Below are 22,893 nucleotides of genomic sequence, written 5' to 3'. Positions count from 1 at the left end.
CATATAGTATTACGTAGTACAATGTTATGAATTATATTGTTAATTTTTTTTTAATATTTCAGTACAATAGTATTGTGTACTAGCATGTGAATTGGCTGTATTGTTAGAAATCTCCTGGAATTTCTTGCCTGTATACATTACCGTACCATACAGTATGAATACATGTGTTTGGTACAGAACACTCAGTCAGAGACAAACAGTAACGCTGCAGTATGGCTTACTAATGAACAATAATAAAGCATTTTTTGTTTATTTTATGATAACCTTCCAGTGAAGGATGATAAAATTCCTTACATTTACTTTCATGTTGATTACAACAACTTAAAACAAGTAAAGAAAAAAGAATTAACCACACTGTACATTACAATTTTAAACAACTGAAACTTGAGGAGGGAGGGGGGGAGGGGAGAAAACATCTCCTTAATTCAGTCATTATTTTATTACTTTAAATATCCCCAAATATTGTTTCGATTAGAGTTTTACAATCGTGAAGTCTTTATCGGCATGTTGAAACGGACATTGAAGTGATTTCGTGTGTAACTGATTCCAGGCAAACAACTTTATCGGTAATCATGAGTACTATTTACAGTTAGTTCAGAACAACAGTACAGTACTGTACAGTACCTTTATCCCTCATTCAGAGAGGGAGTTGAAATAATAACTGTTTACTTCATTGCTCTCTCTCTCACCTGTCTCCCCATACAAACTGTACTATATAAACACTCTGCTCTACTTAGCCTATAACAATTGGTATCTGGCACTGCACTCACAATGACACTCTCTCTGAGCCCTCTTCCCATCCGAATTTAACAATGATCAGAAATGGTTTCTACTGAACATGGTTTCTACAATATCTAGGATACAGTATTTTGTCAGCTCGAAATCTGTTGGGGTTTTTGCGTTGCACCATGGACGTTTTTGGAAGTCTGAAGGTATACACTTGCCTGTAATTACCAGTTTTGTCTACCTTAACTTACTATCCTACAGTACACCCTGCTTCACTAATGGAACGGTATCCCCTGTGTAACTAATGGAATATTATCCCCTGCTTTAACGAATGGAACATTATCATTGAAATGTAACATGGGTTTGGACACATACTGTAACATGTGTTTTGACATAAACATGTGTTTTCAATTAGAATCACACCTTTCCAATCATACTGTATAGTATTTTGTGCACTTGATAGAATCACACACCTGTACTGTACAGTCATCAGTCTATTCATAGTGTACCGTACATGCATATTACCATCATCGTACTGTGTACTATAGATCATACTCAATTACTCACATTCATTCCATCACACAGCCAGGCTCCTCTGTAGTCACAGGAAGACAAGCTTTTCTTGTAGGCCTATTTCGAACAACTTAATGCCACTGTTAATCATCGTGGGTGGTGGGTCTGACTTGAACATAAATTCAGACACTTAGCTGTCAAAGTTGATGTCTCTGAGAACTCAAGATTCTCAAACAATATCTTTGTTTAAAAGTTATAATAAAAAAGAAATAAGAGGCCTAATTTGTATTCCATGAGTCACCAGATGCTTAAATCTTTAATTGAACAGTCAATGTGACAAGCCAATGTGACATAACTGTACAAAAACAGCGTTATACTGTATAATTAGCCAGTGTTTGAGCTACTGCACTGGACGTACTGTTACTTTGCACTTTTTGGGGAAGTTGAGACGTGTCGAGCTGAATTTAATTTACACAGAAGAAGAAGATACACATGAGTTTGTAGAAGTCTTGAACAGATTGTGTTTATAAGAAATAATTACACACATTGTCTAGTGACATCAGTTGATGTTTGGTAACATGTACTACTTTTACAAATAGTATTTTTGTCTTTTTTAGTAAATAACAAAATTGAATTATTTGTTATGAAAATGCGAATGTATGAAGGTTTTGTGACTTGGAAAGAATTGTAGGAAGTACAGACAAGATATAAAATTACTGTACATTAAGGACTTAACAATGTATAAAAGACCTCAGTTTTGCAGGACGGTGAAAATTTTCACTTGAAAAAGGACCTGAAAATAACAGTTCTGAAGAACACCGTCTGATCTGTTTTGCGTCCTGACTTACCTGTCTCCTCATAGCCTCTGCACTCTTGTTCTAGCATGTCTAGAGGGACCTGGTATCCGTTCCACACCCTCACAGTGATTCAGAGAGTTCGTCTCATTGTAGATTTGAGAAATGCATCCCTAAATTCATTTTAGTGGCAAGAGCAATACCTCGTCAAGGCTTGATAAACTTTTACTGCACATTTTGTTGTTATGTATAGCTCGGTATACAGTATCTCAAGGTACTATACATGTTTACAAAACTGATATTTGTCTTGACTAACTCAAATGTACTACAGGATACACAGGGAATGTTAAAGATGGTGTAAAGTTGGGAAGAAAATTGGGTGAAAATTGGCAGGGGGGTTAAATATTCGGAGGAGTTGCTTTATGAAGATGTCACAACAGATCTCAATATTACTGTTGAAAACATGACTGAATGGGATTTATCAGGATGCCAAGACTAATGGTGCACGCTCCAAACATCAGTTCAGTACAGTAATAAGCTGCATTGGAGACATCTGTCACCTGTGACTTTAAACAGAATTCTGTGATTTCTTCTAGAGCTAAGAGTAAGTGAATTTAGATACATTCTTCCTTTCATGTGGGGGACAATCGACACTCGCGTCTTGACGATGATTTTGTCGACAGTTCGCTCACCACATCATAATTTTTTTCACTTTCAGAATTCGAGAAGAAAATGGCAGGAAGAGGCAGGTGGCTGGAAATCCTTCATCGCTCTGGAGGAGGTACAGTGAATTTGAGATGCTCAGAAATTACTTGGTGGTGACGTTCCCATATGTCATTGTGCCTCCCTTGCCCGAGAAAAGAGTGAGAAAGATTTACATCGTATTTTGCTTTTCCAATTTCCAAATTCCAATCTTGAAAAAATGGCTCTTTATTGACAAGGAAACTTGTCTTAATGTTTTTTTGTTTTTTTACTTACTTTTTAAGGAATCGGTTGAAATTGTTAGAAGTACATGGATATGTGTGGTATAATCTATGTAGCTAGTATGAGCCAGTATCATACAACATCAAATGATTTTTATGCAACATGACTATCTACATAACATCTCTTTATCATAATTTGTGTTATAAATTAATTAAATTAAATTACTCTTGATGGAATAGGTTGTCAACTGCAGTACTACAGAACTTTTCTATTGTTTAAAGAATAATGACCTTTCCCTTTTCTTGGATAAATCATGCTCAAACCATGTTGGACTGATCTGTTATATACCTGTACTGATTATAAAAAACAACTGAAAATAGACACCAAAGAATAGTTTAAGGAAATCCAGCCTTTTTTTTTTATGTCACAATCCCTGACTTTATGTGATAATTGGTAACTTTTCTATATTTTCTGTATTTTTCTATATTTTCTAACCTTTCTGATAATTGGTAACATTTTCTACTACAGTGTATATGTACAGTAATACAAATAGTGTCTCTTATTTAACTCATTGTAGATTTAATATAAAAAATACAACCAATTCAAAGACAGAAACTGCAAAAGTTTGATGAAGAGTTCTTTTGCCTTTGATGTATGCATGAAGTGTCAGTCACTGAGAGAAATAAATAGAAAATAAATAAATACTTTTGAAACCATGTTTACACGATGTCTAGGCTTTAATTATCATGGTTTAATATACTGGTATGGTTTATATGATAATGGAATATATTTCAATGGAGACTACTGTGTAATATTCTCAACATTAGATGGACCAATAACAATTGGTTATCAAACGATGAGCTCTACAATGAAACCAACCAAACACCTTGGTCATCCATAGTCGCACATAGAAGATTGGGATTTTTTGGTCATGTAGCAAGGCTCCAGGAGGACGCTCCAGCAAAGGTTGCTTTACGAGAAGCACTGAGACATACTGCTAAACCAGTAGGAAGGCCCGTGACTACCCTGCTTGGAAAAATAAAGTCGGAAATTAAGGACGTTAATATTAACAATTTTGAGGAAGCAATAAACCTTGCGCAAGATCGTGATACGTGGCGGAGGTTAATCACTGAGCATGTCGGATAGACGAGACTCAAACTACTACTTCTACTAATATACAGTAGTCTGTGAGACTTTGTTTTCTCATCATATGACCCGTCTGGGGTTGTCCGTAGGTCTATTGGTTAGGGTACAGTAGTTAAACTTCAGGAGGCTTCAAAATGTCATAGAACTCATTTTCTTTGAAATGTTCTTAGAGTCATATTTTTATTAGGAATTTGAAATTCAGTGTATATGATGTTACAAAGTGAGCTTGTGAAGTTGGAAAAAAAATATGAAATGGTATCAGTTTAGATGGCCCTCAGCCAAAATTATATCCGATTTCCAGGCCCGGTCTTGTCTTGCAAATCCAGTAATAAGTACTTTCACAAAACTTCTTTTTTCCTTTCCTTTCCTTTCCCTCTTTACCTTTTACCAAACTTTTTTGAGGTGTCAGGTCTCTGCGTTTCCTGTATAAGATGAACGTGGTTGATTGAATTATAAATCCTACCCCTGTGTATCATTCTCTCTCTCTGTCTCTCTCTCTGATATTAGATGACCATCATGTGGCAACAGATGTCCACTGTCGACCATTTTGATGCGGACTTCATCGAGAGGCGGAGGGTCGGGTTGGAGACTTTCCTTCAGAGGGTGGCCTCCCACGAAGAAATGGGTCGCGACCATCTCTTTCATACGTTTATGCTCCAAGATGAAAATTGGAGGGAGACGATAGTGGGAACAGGATTTCAGTCTAAGGTAAGCCGCGTCCGGTCGTGTTATGCACAACGAGGTGAGGGCTGTATTTTAAAAGACAGAATTGCCCATCACACACGTATGTAAATAATAGAGCCCAGGAAGGACAAAGGGTTGTGTCTAATTTACCTGGAGGAGGCTTTCCAGAGTATTGTATAAATTTTGAACTTTTATCTAATATACAATGGTTCAATTGGCTAGCTACGCTGATATTCCAATCGTTTGGTGAAGATGTAAACTTAAGCTGAGGGATTTCATGAATATGTAAAGTAGTCAAGGCCAATTTCAGATCCATTGGAGCCCTGTTAAAGTGTTGCAAGGCTAGGTTTTATGTTATTTGTTTAAAAACAAATTAATATATATCTGAAATACTGTCTGAAGTACTAAACAGTTGTTGTTTTGACAGCTCATGTAACAAAAGAACGTAGTTTGTAACAGTCTTTTCTAAAACTTTTACACACATGCTGTGAACCACTACATACTTCAAAAAAAGGAAGAATAAAAAAAACACTTATTATGTTTCGTTGCTCACACGTTTGCATTGCGGGAGACTTTACATTAACAAGGCAATGTCCAGGTTTAAAGTGAGGGATCAATGGAATAAGACAATGTGTGGGGGGGGGGGGGGGTGAGTGGGACTGGGAAAAGGGGGTGTCTAAACCTCAAAATGGCAAACCAGAGGGATTTGTAACAGTACTAGTAAAAAATGTGCAGCTTTTTGGTTTGTACTGTCAGTTCTTTGAACTTTATAAAAGGAATCCATCTCACTTGGGAGTGTCACTGATGTGCTCTGTTCTTTGAGACACTTTCTCCATCAGTGAAAGTTAATCAGCCAGACGTCATCAGAGGCGAGACAGCCCAATAAGCCTTCTAGTATATATTAGATTGCGCATATCCTCTGGTGTTTAGATAGATGAAACAATATTTATTTACAATATGGATCAAATTTCCAACCATCGTACCTCACTTGAATAATTATTTTTTTCTCTCCTCTTTTTTCTCTTTGGGGTGATATTTCTCGTGTTTGCAGCAAGATTCCAGACTGAAGAATCTCAATGCTTCCTTCAGACTCAAGAAGCCAGACAAGTAAGTTAGGTTGATATGCTGTTACAATCCTGGCAATTGCCTTGTAGCAGTCTTTGAATTTAAAGGTGTCCGTGTGTATGGGTGTATGTGTGCGAGTCATTCAGAAGTCAATGTCAAGTATGAATTTATTTATTTATTTTTTTCAATTTTTTTTGGAAGGGCTCAAGGTGAAATTCAAGATGGAAAATAGTCTAATGTGTTTTTCATCTGGATTTTGGTAGGTTTCTGTCAAAAATGACACGATCGGTAATATTTCATCGTATGTGTGACAGCTTGAAATATACCTAGCAAAGTTCCCCTTACTGACTTTGAAGTAACTTGAGAGAAAACTCAAGTGAGTTTGTTAAGTGTCAGCCCTTCCTCAAAACTGGCAAGTTTATAGACAGAGTGATTTATTTTGGATGGAGGGGGGGGGGGGGGAGGAGCTGCAGTTGTTTGATATTGGTCAGCAGTTTTGGGGCAAATCTTACAAAATTTAGCAAGTAATAACCACAGTAATCAAACTAAGTTAACGTGCTATATGTTTTCCACAAAATGAACTTCGAATTGGGGAGCAATAAAATAATTCTGTTTACATCTGGAAACATTTGTGGCCTAGACACGTGGGCAAAAAGCAAATTTAAAAGGGTAAGGATGTTACCTTTAATATATTTTCAGGATTTATATTTGAATGAAACTTGACTAGAGTGGAACTAGTGAGCTTAACAGTTGTAGAAAGTAAGTATTCATAATTTTCAAAACAAAGAAGAAAACAAAGAATGAATTATAATAGATATTATTGCATAAATGCTGCTTTATAGTAAAGATAAACCAACTTCAATTTGTACCTTAAAATGAGAGAAATCTATGCTAGATTGACAACTATTAAGAAAAACATCTTACTCAATTTGAAAGATATACCATTTTGGTTTAATGGTCATGTCAGACTTGGCCACTTGTCAAAGATTGATGTCATAGCGCCACTAGGAGTTAAAACCTTTCATTCCCCTATCGCTCCCTCCCCCCCTTCCCTTTTGTATTTTGAAGTCGAATGTTAACAGGTGTCAGTGCCGCTAATGAAAACAGTGTGATTATTATCAACTTCAATATTTTAGAATCAGCATTTCGGAAACGGATTCTGTGAGGAAATATGATCATTACAGTATACTAATTTAAAAAAAGAAAGGAACATAAATAATTCAAGCATAAGTGGTTTCATTGATATCACATTTGTATGTATTTTAGATCCTCCTGCAAACAGGGACTTGAGAAGAAGCCATCATTGGCTTTTCAAAGCCGCAAGCTGACCGAAGTCAGTCTCTTAGATTATTATTTAACGTCCATGATTATGAATTGTCAATTGTCAACAACTCTGTAACTGGACGACATACATTAATCTGGAAGTGAATCAAATTTGGGACCTTATGATTGAAAGGCACCGGCATTAACCACTGAGCTAACACTCCATTTAGACTTGCTCAAGTTGCAAATGCCATGAACTCCAGTTTGCCAAGTTATTCAATACAACAGTATGTAGTCTCCACTGATAGACTGGCATTCTGTATTCACACATACACATTTATGTAATCACTTTGAATGGGTTTATTTATTTTTTTTATTCCATTTGATACGTAGCGTCGTCAATACTTCGACGAGACATTTTAATATCCGTACATACGGAATGAAATCAAGGACACTTTAAATATACCTGGCCTAAGGGGATACCTTGAGAATGGACAATGTGGGTGTCTATTCCTTCTCATAAGAATTGCATAAAAAGAGAGCTCTTCATTTGTAGATCTCAAGCTCACGTGTAGAGCAGAATACACAAATGTTCAAACTTGCAGAATGAAAATTGTGAGAAAATTTCTCAATGGCTAGTACTTTAGTCATTGTTTGAGTTAACTTTGACACACAAAATAATAGTCAAAATGGAGTTTAGTATAGTTTACATGCAATAAATACAGTTTTCTTTGTCGCTGGTCAGCAATTGCAGAGTCACGATAATGTTCTTAAATAATAGCTGCCAAATAGCTGTTTATGGTTTTCCCGTCATATTTATTTTCATAATTTCTTTCATCTACACTACCACCGATGTAATTTATTTTTTCATTTGTTACTCTCTGCAGACGATTCGAAGGATTGAAGATCTACGCCCAAGAATTAAGGAACAACATCTCTGCTATTCTCAAGACAAGAGCTGTAAGTTCATCGGTGCATTTTAGTCCGATTTCTTTTTCATGAATGTTGACTTGCGTTTGAAGGATGTGAATTTATTTTGGAGTGTAACATTTGGCCTTGGAAAGTACTTTGGGGTCAGTAAGTAGGACAGTTAGGGGGAGGGAGGGGGAGGGGGGATATTGTAACTTATGCTGATCACTTGAAGTCAGTATAAATGGTGACAACTTGAAGGTCTTGTTTGCATCGTTTTACTATTGAATGTTATTATCTAACCAAATTTGGCAAGAATTAACTAAGCTCACTGGTTTTGTGGGGTTTGAATGCCATTTTTAAGACCAGGAATTTTGTAGATTTGTCCTTATCAAATGATGAGGTGTTAATATGAGGTGACACCTCCACTTCTAAAATTATTCCATAATTTCAAACAATCAGTTATCAACTTCTAAATTTGTCAAGGACTGTAGCAGTGGTGTCTAGTGTGAATTTCTTAAAATATGAATGTTCGAACGTTGCAAGGACGAAGAGTTTGCGATTTGTGCCCGAGTCATGACATGTGGAGTTTCATATAGTCGACGTCCCCGTTTTCTAAATAATTTCTCGTTACTAAAACGTTCCATTATCCTCCTCCAAACTTGTCGATACTGTAACGGTATTACCACTATCCGTCTCTCTCTGCAGAAACTGGCCGGTACTCTGTACGGTATTCACAAGATCCACGGCAACTACGGCCGAGTCTTCAGCGAGTGGAGCGGTATCGAGAAGGAGATGGGAGACGGCCTTCAAAGTGCAGGACACTTCATGGATGCGTGAGTAAAATCATGATAATAGTTTGCCCAACTTCCAAGTAGATATGTGGAGACGAAATTCTGGGTGAAACAAAGCCTGAAAAACTCCCCTATGTCTTTCTATTCATGAGGTCGGCTTAAAACTCTCTTCATTTCATGAAATAAGAGAGATTATCGTTTTTAGAGTACTCCTCACTTGCCTGTGTCTTCACAAACTGTTTGGGATTTTTTCTTTTAAGTCAATTATATACTTGCTGACCAGTATATGAAGTCAGATCTGATTTTAAGCAGATCACAAAATGTGAAAAATTTATGACTGATACCTGAACATTATATTCATGAATAGTATGGTACGTGCAGTGTGGTATGTACACGGTGTTTGTATCGTTGAACTTCACACAGAAGTAGGGCATGCTTACTTTCATCATTTGGAATAGTGAAAGGGTTTCAATTATTTTCTTTATATTCTTGCAAAAAATATGAAAAGGAAATATTCTTTAATTTGCAACATGCGAGCCCTTAGTGTCTCCATCACATAGAATCGACAGATCTTGATTCTTGTTTCAGGGGTAAATATTACAGGTTAAAAATTCATTTTGATTACTCTTCAGTGTAGGACTTTCACGGTCGTCCGGTCGTCCGAGACGACTAGAAATTACGTCGGACTACCAAATCTTTCAAAATGTTGTGTGCTTGGTAGTCCTCCGGACGACCAAAAAAAAATGAAGGCTTTGAAGAATTATTGAGCCTAATTATATTTCATTAAAAACGAAAGTCAATTTAATTAAATAGTTTCTGAATAACGCCCAAACCATACATAAATTATTTAAAAACATGCGCGAAATATTAACTTTACAACATCGTTAGCAAAAATCTATTCACTAATACAGTCGCCTAACGTTAGTTTCTAATGATGTACCCAGAAAACAAATGAGACTTGTGGCTAAATGTCAGTGCAATGCATTTGGTACGGTGTTGTAACAACAGTCGATCAGACACTGACAGTCTATAGGCCGAGTGAAAATGCATTGCTGGACAATGGGGGAAATCTAGCCTATACTGCTGAATTTGTGACGCAGTTATAAGATATCCATGGAATACTTTCAGTATTGCTGTTATCTTCGACCACATGGTTGCCTAACAGCACACTAAGTCAATTGGGGGAAATCGAGCCTATACCGCTGAATTTGTGACGCAGTTATAAGGTATCCATGGAATACAGTAATGTTATTAGCGGGGAAAAAATGCGTCCCGGGGACGCAAGCCCCGAAAAAGTTTGCTTCCCGTAAAAAAAAGTTTGCGTACCGATCGAACACCAATTACGTTTATTGTAATTTGTATGACTTACTGTACTAATACTAGTGTAGTATCACTGCCTATACTTAATGAATGTTATATACAATATTATAGGGCAGATGGCTTAGTGTCTTACATAACTTCAGTGTTTGACAGGGGCGGCCCGCCCCACCACTCCTTTCGCCCACCCTGCCGTTTCAAACAATTTTTACCCCAGCCCCTCCTTCATCAGCCCTCGTCCTTCCTACTCGCAACTCCGTGGTCAATTGGACCGCGAAAAAGTTTGCAACAGAAACTACTGTGATATGAATTATGCACATTTCACATTAGCAACTCTTATTGCAGAGAAAAGAAACATACTGTGAGATAAATATCCTTTCAGGATCAGATATGTAAGCTTCCCACAAGATTCATAGATTGTCTCAACCCATAACATTTTCTGATCAAAACAATGATTAAATATTACGTGATAGTCTCAGAAACAATTCAAATGCATCTTCGTACCACCAGTGATTGTTGTCAAAATGTACGTAACAAATATGAGATAAGGCCTAACGTATGATATTTGAGTGCACACCTATGAGAGCCTTTACCACAAACTTCGTTATCTCTACTCAGGGGAAAGTAAACGTTGCAAGTAATTGCACTAAACATGCAAGAATAGTTGCAGACAATTGGTAGAGACTATTAGCCAATCAAATCACGGGAATCTTGGTAAAGCTTCATTGTCTATTTTTAGCATGAAAATCTCTGTAATGAAGTTTTGGTAACCCTGTACCTTGCGGTTGATTGTTATGATATATTTATTTTCAAACAAATTCAATGATCCATAGGAGTAGAACTTTTGGTTCTTGTCAGAAGAAGAAATAATGAAAGATGTTCATTCAAAAATGTGTTTTGTTATGTTTTCCATTGACCTAGTTGTGAGTGTGTACTTGGGGTTTGCATTTGAAGATTTTGTGTCCCTGGCCAAAACATTGCGTTCCAGACCCAGAATCCTGTGTTGTAACAATTCTGGAATACTTTCGTTATTGCTGTTATCTTAGACCACATGGTAGCCTAACTCAATGGGAATATCTTGCCTAACCATAGGTTTGCCAATAAAAAAAAAATCACACTGCGTAGTATTTGGGTAATAAATAAGGAACCGGGTAGTATCGCGTCGGGCGGGTATCCGGATACCCTGTGCAAACACTATTTGAAAACAGTACACAATAACATGGTTATATACTAAACTAATAAAGCTTTGGTTGACACAATCAGATTGAGCACCAAAATGTTTTGTTTTGTATTATTTGTGTTCATTTTCAATTTTGGTGGAAAATTTGGAAGGACTACCAAGTTTTTTGCAGGACTACCAAATATTTGAAAAACCTTGAAACTGGTAGTCCTTCGGACAACCTTCTCAAATTCCTGAAAATCCAACACTGCTCTTGATTGCCAGACAGCAGAAACGAAGCGTTCTTGTATGTATAGTCCCACAAAAACAATTTCTTAGAATGTTTACAAACATTTATAGACAAGACAAAGTTTGTTGTTTCTGAGCACATTAGTAGTTTTGTTTTGTTTTGCACAATACTCTCCCCCTCCTTTTTTTGTTGTTGTAAAAGCCACAGTTTCTTGTTCGTTTGCTAGGTTATGTTAATGTTAATTAAAGGAGCCACAAATGGAACAATCATTTATGGTCTGTGTGATAATGATAAATGATAAATATTGAATCTCTTAGCATGCATGACCTAAGTATGGCAGGGGTTATCATTCATTGTTGGTCTTGTCATTTGCTAAATATTTCCACCATTTCTACAGAATTTCAAGCAATCCCGGAAGACACTAGAAAAGTAATAGTAGCCTTGCATTGATGCATCTATTGATTTTTTTCCAGAAGCCCCTCAAACCAAGGTGATGTTTTATAAATCAATCGATTACAATAAATTGCCTGATTGTTTTCTTCCTGTTTTGTTCTTTCAGGTATAAAGATTATATTGATGACTTCATGAACGAAGAGGAACAGATATCCGACCAACTCAAAGAATACATCTACTTTGCCGATTCTCTAAAGTAAGTCAAGCCTTATGGTAAAGAATTAAACCGGGAGGGAGCAGATGCGAGGAGGAAGGAGGGGTGGGGGAGTATTTGGATGAGGAGAGGGGAGGGCAAGAAGAATAGTAATAAGGTATTTGTTTGATTTTAAGTATGACAGAAAAACAACCAGTTACTTTTGTGAAAAGGTGCTCAGTATTACCACAAAATATGCTAGACAGTCCACTTAATGGTCACTCATGTTCAGCCTTCGGCAAGCATTGTATTTGCATCCCACAGAACATTTTTCCCCTGTCTGATTAATGGTATGCTCTTAGTTAACACTTAATATAAGGCATAAAATGTCAAATTCTCCTTGAAATCCCTTCCCTTCTTCTTTTGGATTGTATCTAGTGGAAATCAGACTGTGATCCTCAGTTACACAGTAGGCAAGGTACCGTTGCTTCTAACTGGCGCCCTCTAGAAGGTACAGCTAAATAGGGTTCACCACATACAAATGACTGGATTCCTGTCGGTAAATAAAAGGACCTGAAAGACCCAAGGTCACTAATTAGATCACTTTTGATCTAGCCAATTATTATTCTTTGGGTCTACCACTTAATTCAACACTATTGGAGAATCATTTTTGAGGGTGAATGTCTTCTATTGGGGACTTTTGTCAATTGTAAATTAGGCTAACCCTTTCAGCTGTAGTAGGAGGGAAGGGGGTAGGTTGCTCATGGGGATTACAGATGACCCTTTAAACAACCCTGTGTTACCTTGCTACTAGGTCGCATTTAGGCAATATTGATCAAATTGCAATAATCCCTCATAGCTTCCATCAGAAAAAGCTATTAAAAAAGTGCTTTAATGGTGTGTCTCAATGCAGACAAATTCATTACCCAGATACTTTCTTACTATACATTAGTATTAATCACATAAAAGCACAAACAATGATTGAAATACCAACAAAAAATATATATTATTGTTTGTTTTGAGATAAATCACAACAAAGTTAAGTTTGTGAGCTATCCAGTAATATGACACAATAATTGAACAACCACCTGCTGCTGCATCAAGGCTAATTAATTTTGAGGTTAATTAAACAATTTTTACTTTTTTTATCTTTTTTATTAAATTGTATTGCTGTCAATATTTTTGGTTACTTCTAGTGAACAAGTTGTCATAACAATATCAAAACATTCAATATTAGTCACCTTTGATTGACTTTGATTTGACTGAAATGATAGGAAATGTTTCCTTCTGAATCAATCAATGGATTGCTTCACAGCGCACTCACCGATGCAGTTCACTCCAGTGACCCATTCTGCACCGTCACATAGGAGTTTGTTGTTGTTTTCTCATTCCTTGCAATTTTGTTTCCTGTTTTGAACATCGTCGTCGTCAATGTCTCGAGGATGAACTGTCGAGAAGTCATCTTCTGGGTCACATTTTTTTTTTGGTTATCCGCAGTGACAAGAGAAAGTAAAGAGAATGGGTCTTTGTCCTAGTGAAGTATTATAGGGTGTTAAATCAGAAAGGATCTTAAGCATAACGGGATGACTTTTGCAAGGCTGATGTAAATCAGTTGCGATATGATCAGCTCATCAGAACGATGACCTCAAGCCCTACGATACAAATCTTAAAAGAAGCAAGCTGTGTAATAATTGAGAAAAGTAGTAGTCGAGTAGTAGTGCAACAGAAGCAAAAATCATTCGGACGAGGGGAATTTAGTTCACTTCTTCACCTTTTTGCTCTCCAACTACGACCAATTCAGAGGAGCAGCAGTCCAGACCATGATAATGAGAAGAGAAGAGGGACTAGTTATCTTCAAAAGATGGGGCCTCCTAGCCACCCCCCCCTACCAATACAAATAATTTTGATATAACGTCTATCACCATGCAATCATTTCATCGCAGGAATTTACCTCGAGCCAAACGATACAATCCCAAATGAAGTAAATTCAAAATAATTTTTAAAAGTTGCATTTTGTACAAACAAACGAATGAATCGAACATGTAAAATTTGATCGTTAATAACATTTTGCCAACGGCTGTTTGTATTTGCCAGCGTGATTTCTCTTGCCATCAGATTTGCTTGCAGTGGCTGTCTCGTTTAAGTTTGTCGTATCAATGTCAAAGAAGATGTAAAATATCGTAAGAAAGATAATGTTGCTCTGCGAACAAAACTTGGCACGAACTGGATACTCATTTTAAAAAAGTTGACAGGTAGTCTCGTCTGCCTAGGACACTTTCACAGAGCAGCTATAAAGCGTGTATCCTACCCACATGAAGAGAACTGAGGCTGAAGCCATTATAGTTGTTAACTGCTGCAGCTAGCAGAGGGCTGAGATAAAATTGCGTAATAGACTGGAGTGAATCAGGTGACATTTGGAATACTAATTTGGTACAAAGCCAACCAGCTATATGTTAAGATCTTTGTAAAGAGCTAAATAAAATAGCACTAACAAAGTTTGTAGTAAGTTAAATTCATTCAGTTAAATTATTGAGGAAAAATAAATGAAGCAGAAATGAAATGATGATAAAACAAAGTCGTTTTGGGCATTTACAAGTGACTTTGTGTGTTGTAGTTACTTTTAGTATGTAAACAGCATGTGTATGTATTATAAAGCTGATGCCCCCCACCCCACCCACACCTCACCCCCTTCCCCAACTGACTTTTCCCATCCCTGCCTTCCTGCAAGTTGGTCGGATTGGCATTATTAGTGATCCTTGGTTAAAATGATACATTGTCGTTGATTTGATTGCCAGCCTAGCTTCAAAGCTTGCCTGAAACAGTTTGCTGTTTATACCATATTTTCTGACACGTGCCATCGTTTCTTTCATAATATCATTTTTGTTTCCCTTTCTCAGAGCTGTCTGCAGGAAGCAAGAGGTTATGCAGTATGAGCTCGAAAAATCAGAAGAACTTCTGTCTTCAAAGCGATACCAGAGGGATCAACTCCTGGTTAGTATGACTGCAAAATCCCATTCAAATTAATATTCATTGCATATGAAATCACATATTAAGTGAGCTGGATATGGTCAAAAACAGATCTGGTATAAAGTGGGAAGGGGGGGGGCTGGGGCTGGGGGGAATTACACTGCAAGGGAGCATGGTGGAATAATTTTCTGTGGGGAGTGACCTGGCTCTTGAATTTCCTGGTTAAGTATGAAAGAGGGGACTGTGCACATCACTAGTGAAAGCAAATAAAATCAAGAAAGCAATCAAGAAGTCTATTGTGGTTACTACAATAGGCTAGCGATACTCAGAGTAACAAAGTGAGGGAAGGAAGGAACTCATTCATTCTCTTGCATTTAAGACGAGGCTTGAATGTTCAGAATAACTGCTTTTCATATTTATCATCTTGGAAGGAGTTCAATATCAGCTCTGTGATAAAAAAAAAGACTACACTGTTGAGATTAACAAGATAAAGAAATTTAGATTAAGGGTGGGGGTGGGGGGAAGGGGTGGGGGAATGGGTTGGGGAGCTCACAGTATCAAATTAAGAAGATCCAACTTTGGAATTTGGTGACATTTTATCTATCTAACAATATGCTCTAATATTCAAAGTAATGACTTTAGAAGACGGACGTCTAGGAAGTACGTCTTAGCTCTACTTGGTTTTTGTTTTTCTCCTTTTGTGTTTCTGTGAATTTTGAATGCACCCTTCCTTCCTGTCTGACAATAAAGAAATAAGTCTGCCTTTTTAAAATTTTAAAACTATTTTTATGTGACCTGGGTTTTTAAGATTTCAGTAGAAATATCGGTGATATTACGTATGTAGTTTGCTGTCGTAAAGAAGAAAGCAAAGAGTCAAAAACATTGATATAAAATTAGGCTACAATGCTCAGAGTACCAAAATTTAGAAGGAAAGAGCTTGAAAAGTAGGTCTGTTTACTCCTTGCTGTCTCCTTTGTTTTTCTGCGATGTGAATGGTGCATGCACGGTTTCCTCCTGTCTGGACTTTCTAATTGTTTATGACATAAAGAAATAAATCTGCTTTTGAAATAAATTTTATTCCATTTATTTGACCTGGTTTTTAAGATAGGGAACACCATGTAGATATTGTTGTAAAGGGATACAATAAAAAAAAAATGGGGTTCAGAAATGTTTGAGGACGTGCTGAATTTTGCATATACAATTCCGGCAATTTGAATGGTTGGATTTATGCTATGTACTTTGAAGTTTGAACAAACCATGAGTCATTGTCTATCCGTATCAAACCTTTTTGAAGTTTCTTCCTTTTTTTGCTTCCCTTTTTTCATTTAATCGAGTGACAAAATCTATATCCATCGCCTGCCCCGTGTTATCATAAAACCTTTTCTCCCTTTAAGCAGATAAGGTGAATTAAAGACTAAATATAGCTCACGTACAGTATCTTCTGCTCCGACTGACCCAGTTGATGTAAGAGGGATAATGGGTCATTGCACCCACAAGTTTAAATCCCTAGGAAATCTCAAAGTATTTAAGGATTTCTGCTGCGAGAGTAGTACGCGTGTAATCCCTTCGGACTAATCGCGATTCGCATAGACATGTGTTTTTCTTGACGTGGAAACTGTGACAGAGTAGAGAGGAAGTCGTACACTTGAGATGGAAACGAAAGTTCGTTGCGGCCTAGTTCTTTTCGACGGATCCATCGGAACATTTTGTAATTGCTTAAGCAGGATGTTAAGTGACATGTAACATTCTTTTGTAGAGTTGGATAATTAGAATTGGAATTTTTTCTTTCGGGGGGGGGGTAGGAGTTGCATTTTTCCCCTGGTGTAAGAAAGCACTTTTTGTCTTTTTTTTTCAATTCACAGTGGTTAGGGAGGTAATGTCATATTGCAGTTAACTTTGCACGATGGTAAAGTGAGAGATGAAAAAATGTGCTATTTTAATACCGACAACTATGTAGCAACTATATCAACACTAAGAAAACGGCTTGGATGACAATGACAGTCTATCTAACCGTTTACACAAATAAATATATATATATATGTATATGACTTTGCCAACAGGGTAAAGCTCCCAGCAAGACCCTTTCCCTTCAAGGCATGAGGTCAAAGATCTTTGGACCGGAGAAACCAGAGGTGAAGGACGCTCGGCTCAGGCAACTAGAGGACCAAATAGAGGAGGCTGAAGAGGCTGTTCTGAGGAATCAAAGTGAAACCATGTAAGTATTCTTGACCATTGCAATTGTGATTTAGAAAATATCACCACACCCACACACCTCGACCCAGTTCATCTGAGGTAGCAAAAAGAAACCATGTAAGGCTGCTGGATCATTGCAGTTGCGATTTAGAAAATATCACCACCCCCAACCCCTTAACACAGTTCATCTGAGGTATCAAAGTGAAACCATGTATGGCTACTGGATCATTGCATTTATTCTTTGAAAAATATCACCAGCCCCACCTCCAACTCTCAGTCCAAATTTTCATATGCAGTAGCAAAAAGAAACCATTTAGGCTACTGGATCATTGTATTTATTCTTTAGAAAATATCTCTGTCCCCACTCTCCACCCCTCGCCCTAATTCATCTGAGGTAGTAAACAGAAACCATGTAAAGGCTACAGTATCATTGTAATTATTCTTAAGGAAATATTGCCACCCCCCACCCCTCGGTCCAAACATTCATCTGCAGTAGCAAAAAGAAACCATTGAGGCCACTTTACTACTATAAATGTATTAATCTGTTTGCTTATAATCCAATAACCCACCCCTTAGGGCATTATGCATTTGAGAAATAGAAAGAAACCATGCCAGGCCACTTGATTATCTATTTGATCTGGAGGCAATTCTCCCCCTACCCTCACCTCATCCGCTTGGACCAATTCATCTGAGAGGGGATCAAAGTGAACTATACAAGGTCACTTGATTATGTATTTGATCTGGAGGCAATTTCCCCCTACCCCCACCTCATCCGCTTGGACCAATTCATCTGAGAGGGGTTCAAAGTGACCTATGCAAGGTCACTTGATTATGTATTTGATCTTTAGAGAAATATTCCTCTTCCCCAATCCCCTGGGGCCAATTCATCTGAGAAATTCAAAAGAAACAGTCCAAGGCTACTTTGATTATATCTTTGATCTTTAGATAATATCCCCTTCCCCCTCAAAGATATATACAAAGACTATTGGAGCCCAGTAATGACACACTAACAAAATATTGTACTCTCGTATATTGTGATATATATGGGAATGGCCATCATACTTTATCTGAGGTAAGTAGGACAAGTTGTGACCCCGGGTGGGGAACACCTTAGCAATTATTGAGTGGCATATTATGTAGCCTATTATATAGTCTGTACTGAAAATTTGGTGCTTAAGGTTATAAATTATCCAAATTGATTTTTGCTCCGAAAAACCTTGCATATGTGCAGTTTGAATAAATTCTTTTCTTTCTTGTTGTCTGTTGTTCAATGATTGTCAGTGAGGTGATAATAGTGATGTCCTATGGTCAACTGCTTTGTTCATGTCCGGGAACTTTATATTAAGATAGTATAAAGTTTGATTTGAATAAATCACAGTGTTTATTACAAGATCACATGCTCTCAGGGGTAGAAGGAATATCCGATATGAACAACTTTCTCAAATAAAGTTACAAAAGATCTTATTCCATCGGCGAGATATTACAGGATTAATTATCCTTCCCACACAAGACAACTGGGCATCAATCGAGCCATACATATGCCTGCATTTTGAAAGGGTCTGCATTTATTATTACAATGTTTACTTGTTTTTACAAAAAAAGGGTCTTGAAACTCTTTGAAGGGGAAATATTGAAGTTACAGGGATTACCTAATACTAGCAGTGGTGTTTAGTAACATGATCTCCAGGTTCACTTTCAAAACTTGAAAAATATAATGAAGGGAAATTAAATGTTTTAATCATCTCCTAGTTGCACAATGACAAATGGCAACCTCCCCCCTCCCTCCACCCCTAACGCCTTGCAATAACTCCCAGATGCAACATACAGTCTGTGATGTCTCCGAGACAGATTACAAATGTCCTTTGGACAACTGTAGGAGTTTTGTTTGGTTGCAAAGATATATCTTAAAATGGAAGCTAAAGAGTATGGTGGGGTTAACATGTACTTTAACACCGGCCATGATAGAGCCACTTGATACCGGTATCGAAACGAGTGACATAATATTAAAAGCAGACCCAAAACAGTGCAGGAAATGTCCAATTTAGTTCTGTTATTGAGAGAGGAATATTAACAAACCTTTAATAAAACTGTAATGATAGCAATAAAGATGGAAATAGTGATCCCCTAAGCAATTGGGGAAACAAGGGGTTTGGTTTCCTTATGGACGTAAATTGGAGGGCATTTATTTTGTCTGTGTGTTAAAGCAGCTTGTTACCATTGAATTTTGGACGCGATGTGATACAACATGAATCCATCATAATGCTGTACATAGCAACGTTTGGCTTATTAACTAGTTTCTCTCTTCCTCGCCGATTAGTGAATAAAGAAAGTTGGATATTGTGAATTTTATGAGTTTTGCCCCATTTTTTTGTTCTTTTTTTTGGGGTGTGATTAAGAGGAATAATTATGAAAAGAGTCTGGGCAGAGAAATGTTTCATAAATTTATAAGAAGTGTTAATTACCTGCTAATGAATGTTCCTTTGGGGAAAGCCAAAAACAAAGAATGTAGTGATACTCTAGGTGCTTGGTTTTCTAACTGCAGGTCACAACCCTTTTTATGCTCACCAGAAGGTTTTTGAGGGTCGCAAAATCTTTGGAAGGTGGAGGGGAGGGTGGGGGGGGGGCAATCCAATCCAGATTTTGTACATAAAAGTGGGAAAAACTTGAACATAAACTACTTCTGACAAAAGTTGCAAAACATAACAGCATGTTTGTCACTGAGCACCCCATAACCCTGTCTAGTTTTTCAAAAGTTAGGAAGATACCTCCTTCCCCATAGGGCCCCATCCAGTAGGGCCCCTTCCCCACATCACACCATCCACTACGGAAGGGTCACAAAGATGCGTGAACAGTTGAAAATTGGGGTCACCAAGCAAACGAAAATTGAATGCTAGGGCTCCAGATGTTACTTACGAATTAATTTCTTGGTATGTTTTGTCCCAAAAAAATGTCTTAAATTGGTGCAAAGCATTTGGAAAATAGTGGTCAAGATATTAATGTTCACTGAGACTAGATGTAATAAAACATTCATGATTCCGTGCCAGTGTTTTCCAACACCTACCCTACTTTGCATAGAACGATCAAAGATGACGGTGCTTATGATCATTAAAATCTGTTGTTTTTTTGGGGGGTTTTTTCCCTTTAGTTATGAAATTGAAATGCCTCTTAGGGCAAGGTCTTCTTTGTAGTGTGTTAGATAACTTTGTATTAAATTCTTGAGTGAATCTATGTGGAAGTGCAATATATCTTTTTTGTTTTTTTTGTTCTTGTTTGTAATTGCTTCTAGAGCATGAAACACAGCAACTGCTTTAAGAAAATGAATAAAATTATGGAAAGAAAATTTCAATTGAAGTGCTGATTACAATGCTTAACAACTTATTACGTGAGTTCAACACCCTACCCATGAAGCCAATAACTTCCCTTTCATATTCTGTTGTGCGGTTTCTTCAAGACCTGGGAAATATTGGTGCATTTGTTTACTTCGTGTTGCCAAGGCTACCTTTCTCAGATCAAAGAAACAGTGGATTATTAAATTCATAAAATATTACAGAATGTGTGAAAGTCTGTAACTTTTTTCTGAGAGAGAGAGAGTTGTATGTTCAAGGCATTTGAAAGAATTGCAAAGAATTCAAATGGTTCTTCTAAGAAAGTCTATGGTAAACTACTGTATGTGGTAAAACCTTCATCATGGCTAAAGCAAATGGACTTTCGATCTAAATTATCGCAGGTCCGTTTCCTGACCAATTCATTACGTTGTGTCCTTGAGCAAGGCACTTTATCTCCATTACCGAGGTGTGTAAAATGGGGACCTCTGCGAGGTCAGTTGTAAATATACGTAGTGGCAGGGGCTGGTTTGTGGCTACACCCTATTGTGGTAGTGCCCCGCCCACTCCCACAGGAGCAAACTGGGTGTGTGGGTGGGGAGTGGGGGGGTGACAAGTTACCAATGACCATGTTTATAAAAATGGTATGAGAAGGGCCTTGCCTTGATACATGACTGAAAACCTTGTAACTTTTATACTCAAACTTGAAATATCCCTAAGATTGCTGAACATTCCATCTGCTTGACCTTATTCAACTTCCTATTGGAACAGTTTTGCCATTTACTGTATCTGTCAGATTAATAAGAAAGCAAACAAAGTAATTAAAAAGTAACATTGATTCGGTGAAATTATGATTAATAAGGAAGCAAACAAAGTAATAAAGAAGTATTATTGATTCGGTGAAAACAATCTCAGAGGGTTTATTAGCTGCAACCTTTACTCTGTTATAAGTCATTTTACTTCCATATTGAAAATTGCCGAACAATCTGCTTTAAGTGGCTGGCTTTGATTAACTAGTTTGAAATATTTCCATATGCATATATAGTGTCTAAATGTGACCAGATTAACGGTAATTCAAATGTTAGGGAAACTACTCGGGGGAAAGAAAAATAATCATCAGAAAGTTGTGGATCAAAATTGCCATCCACCAAATCAAAGAAATTTCTGCTAAAGACATAAATAACGAAGGAAATAAAATTAGAACTCTCTTGAAAAACATTTTGAAAAAACCACCTGTTGCTTGTGTATCTCTAGAAGAGTGCAACATGTTGTACTGTAATAAACTTTCTTTGTAGTCAAGAAAGGTGAGAGTGGGAAGGATAGTCAGACACTGTATCAAAATCACGTACTGCGATTATTATTACAAATAGATTGAGCAGAGAAAGGGATGGAAGGTGCCTCTCGGGTGAATCAATTAGCAGACACGTTAACGACTTACCTGACATAGATTTGTTGAGAAGATCAGAACGGTTTAAGTGCCACTTAGTTTACGCTTTGTGAACACTTTGTGAACATTTCCAAATAATTGTTTCTGTTAATTGTCTCATGGTCATCCACAACACCAAGCCCACGGAATCGATTAATCGACGCAGACGAGGGGGGGGCGAGGGGGGGGTTTTGTCTCTTCCGAAAAACCCAGTTCTGCCACGTACCGCTTTTAGCTCTATGATATTGATTAGCCGTTAACCTTCCACCCACAGTGACAGATAAACATCCTTATAGCTACATATTCGGCGATTTTAAAACATCCTCCCTAAATTTATACATTCTAAAAGGTTAATTTGTGAAAAAATATCCCACCTGGCTTTCATTCCACATGAACGGTGTTTTTTTAATTTTCAATGATGCCGTTATTGAGGAAACTTACCCCTTCCTGCTGTGTTGGGTTAATTGTTGCTATGGTCTGACTATCACTTCCTCCATAATAACAGGAGTTTCATGGAACATGCCCTCAGCGAAGTGGAAAGATTCAAAAAGCAGAAAGGATCGGACCTGAAGGAACTCTTCATCAGTTACGCCGTTCTTCAGATTAAGATGGCCAAGCGGGTGAGTATAAACTGCAGTTTGTACCGTCGGCAGCAGTGTTATTTTCATTGACACACCAACACCCACAACACACACACAAGAAAGTACAACGAGTGAATATGGATTGGAACAATGATACACCGATGCAAAAGGACGTAAACTGGAGACACTCGGGGGGGCCTTGACGGGGTAGCACGACTCCCGGAGTGAAAACAGGAACAGAAAGAGAAGCGGAAGGGACCCCACGCTACAAAA

General features: G+C 37.5%; 1 protein-coding gene across 1 annotated transcript in view; it reads left to right on the top strand.

The window, feature by feature from the left end:
- The window catches only part of LOC139966647 (sorting nexin-4-like), a 37,374-nt gene that overhangs the window by 6,806 nt on the left and 7,675 nt on the right, over positions 1 to 22,893 (top strand). Inside the window, exons 3-11 of the mRNA XM_071969895.1 lie at positions 2,752 to 2,896; positions 4,611 to 4,811; positions 5,839 to 5,894; positions 8,003 to 8,075; positions 8,733 to 8,860; positions 12,104 to 12,193; positions 15,028 to 15,121; positions 17,158 to 17,312; positions 22,545 to 22,659. Coding sequence (XP_071825996.1) covers positions 2,752 to 2,896; positions 4,611 to 4,811; positions 5,839 to 5,894; positions 8,003 to 8,075; positions 8,733 to 8,860; positions 12,104 to 12,193; positions 15,028 to 15,121; positions 17,158 to 17,312; positions 22,545 to 22,659 — 1,057 coding nt within the window. The remainder of the gene's footprint in view (positions 1 to 2,751; positions 2,897 to 4,610; positions 4,812 to 5,838; positions 5,895 to 8,002; positions 8,076 to 8,732; positions 8,861 to 12,103; positions 12,194 to 15,027; positions 15,122 to 17,157; positions 17,313 to 22,544; positions 22,660 to 22,893) is intronic.

Source organism: Apostichopus japonicus, chromosome 4, assembly GCF_037975245.1.
Source record: "Apostichopus japonicus isolate 1M-3 chromosome 4, ASM3797524v1, whole genome shotgun sequence".
Classification (NCBI taxonomy): domain Eukaryota; kingdom Metazoa; phylum Echinodermata; class Holothuroidea; order Aspidochirotida; family Stichopodidae; genus Apostichopus; species Apostichopus japonicus.
The sequence above is the reverse complement of the archived record's forward strand: the minus strand, read 5'-3'. Positions and strand labels throughout refer to the sequence as shown.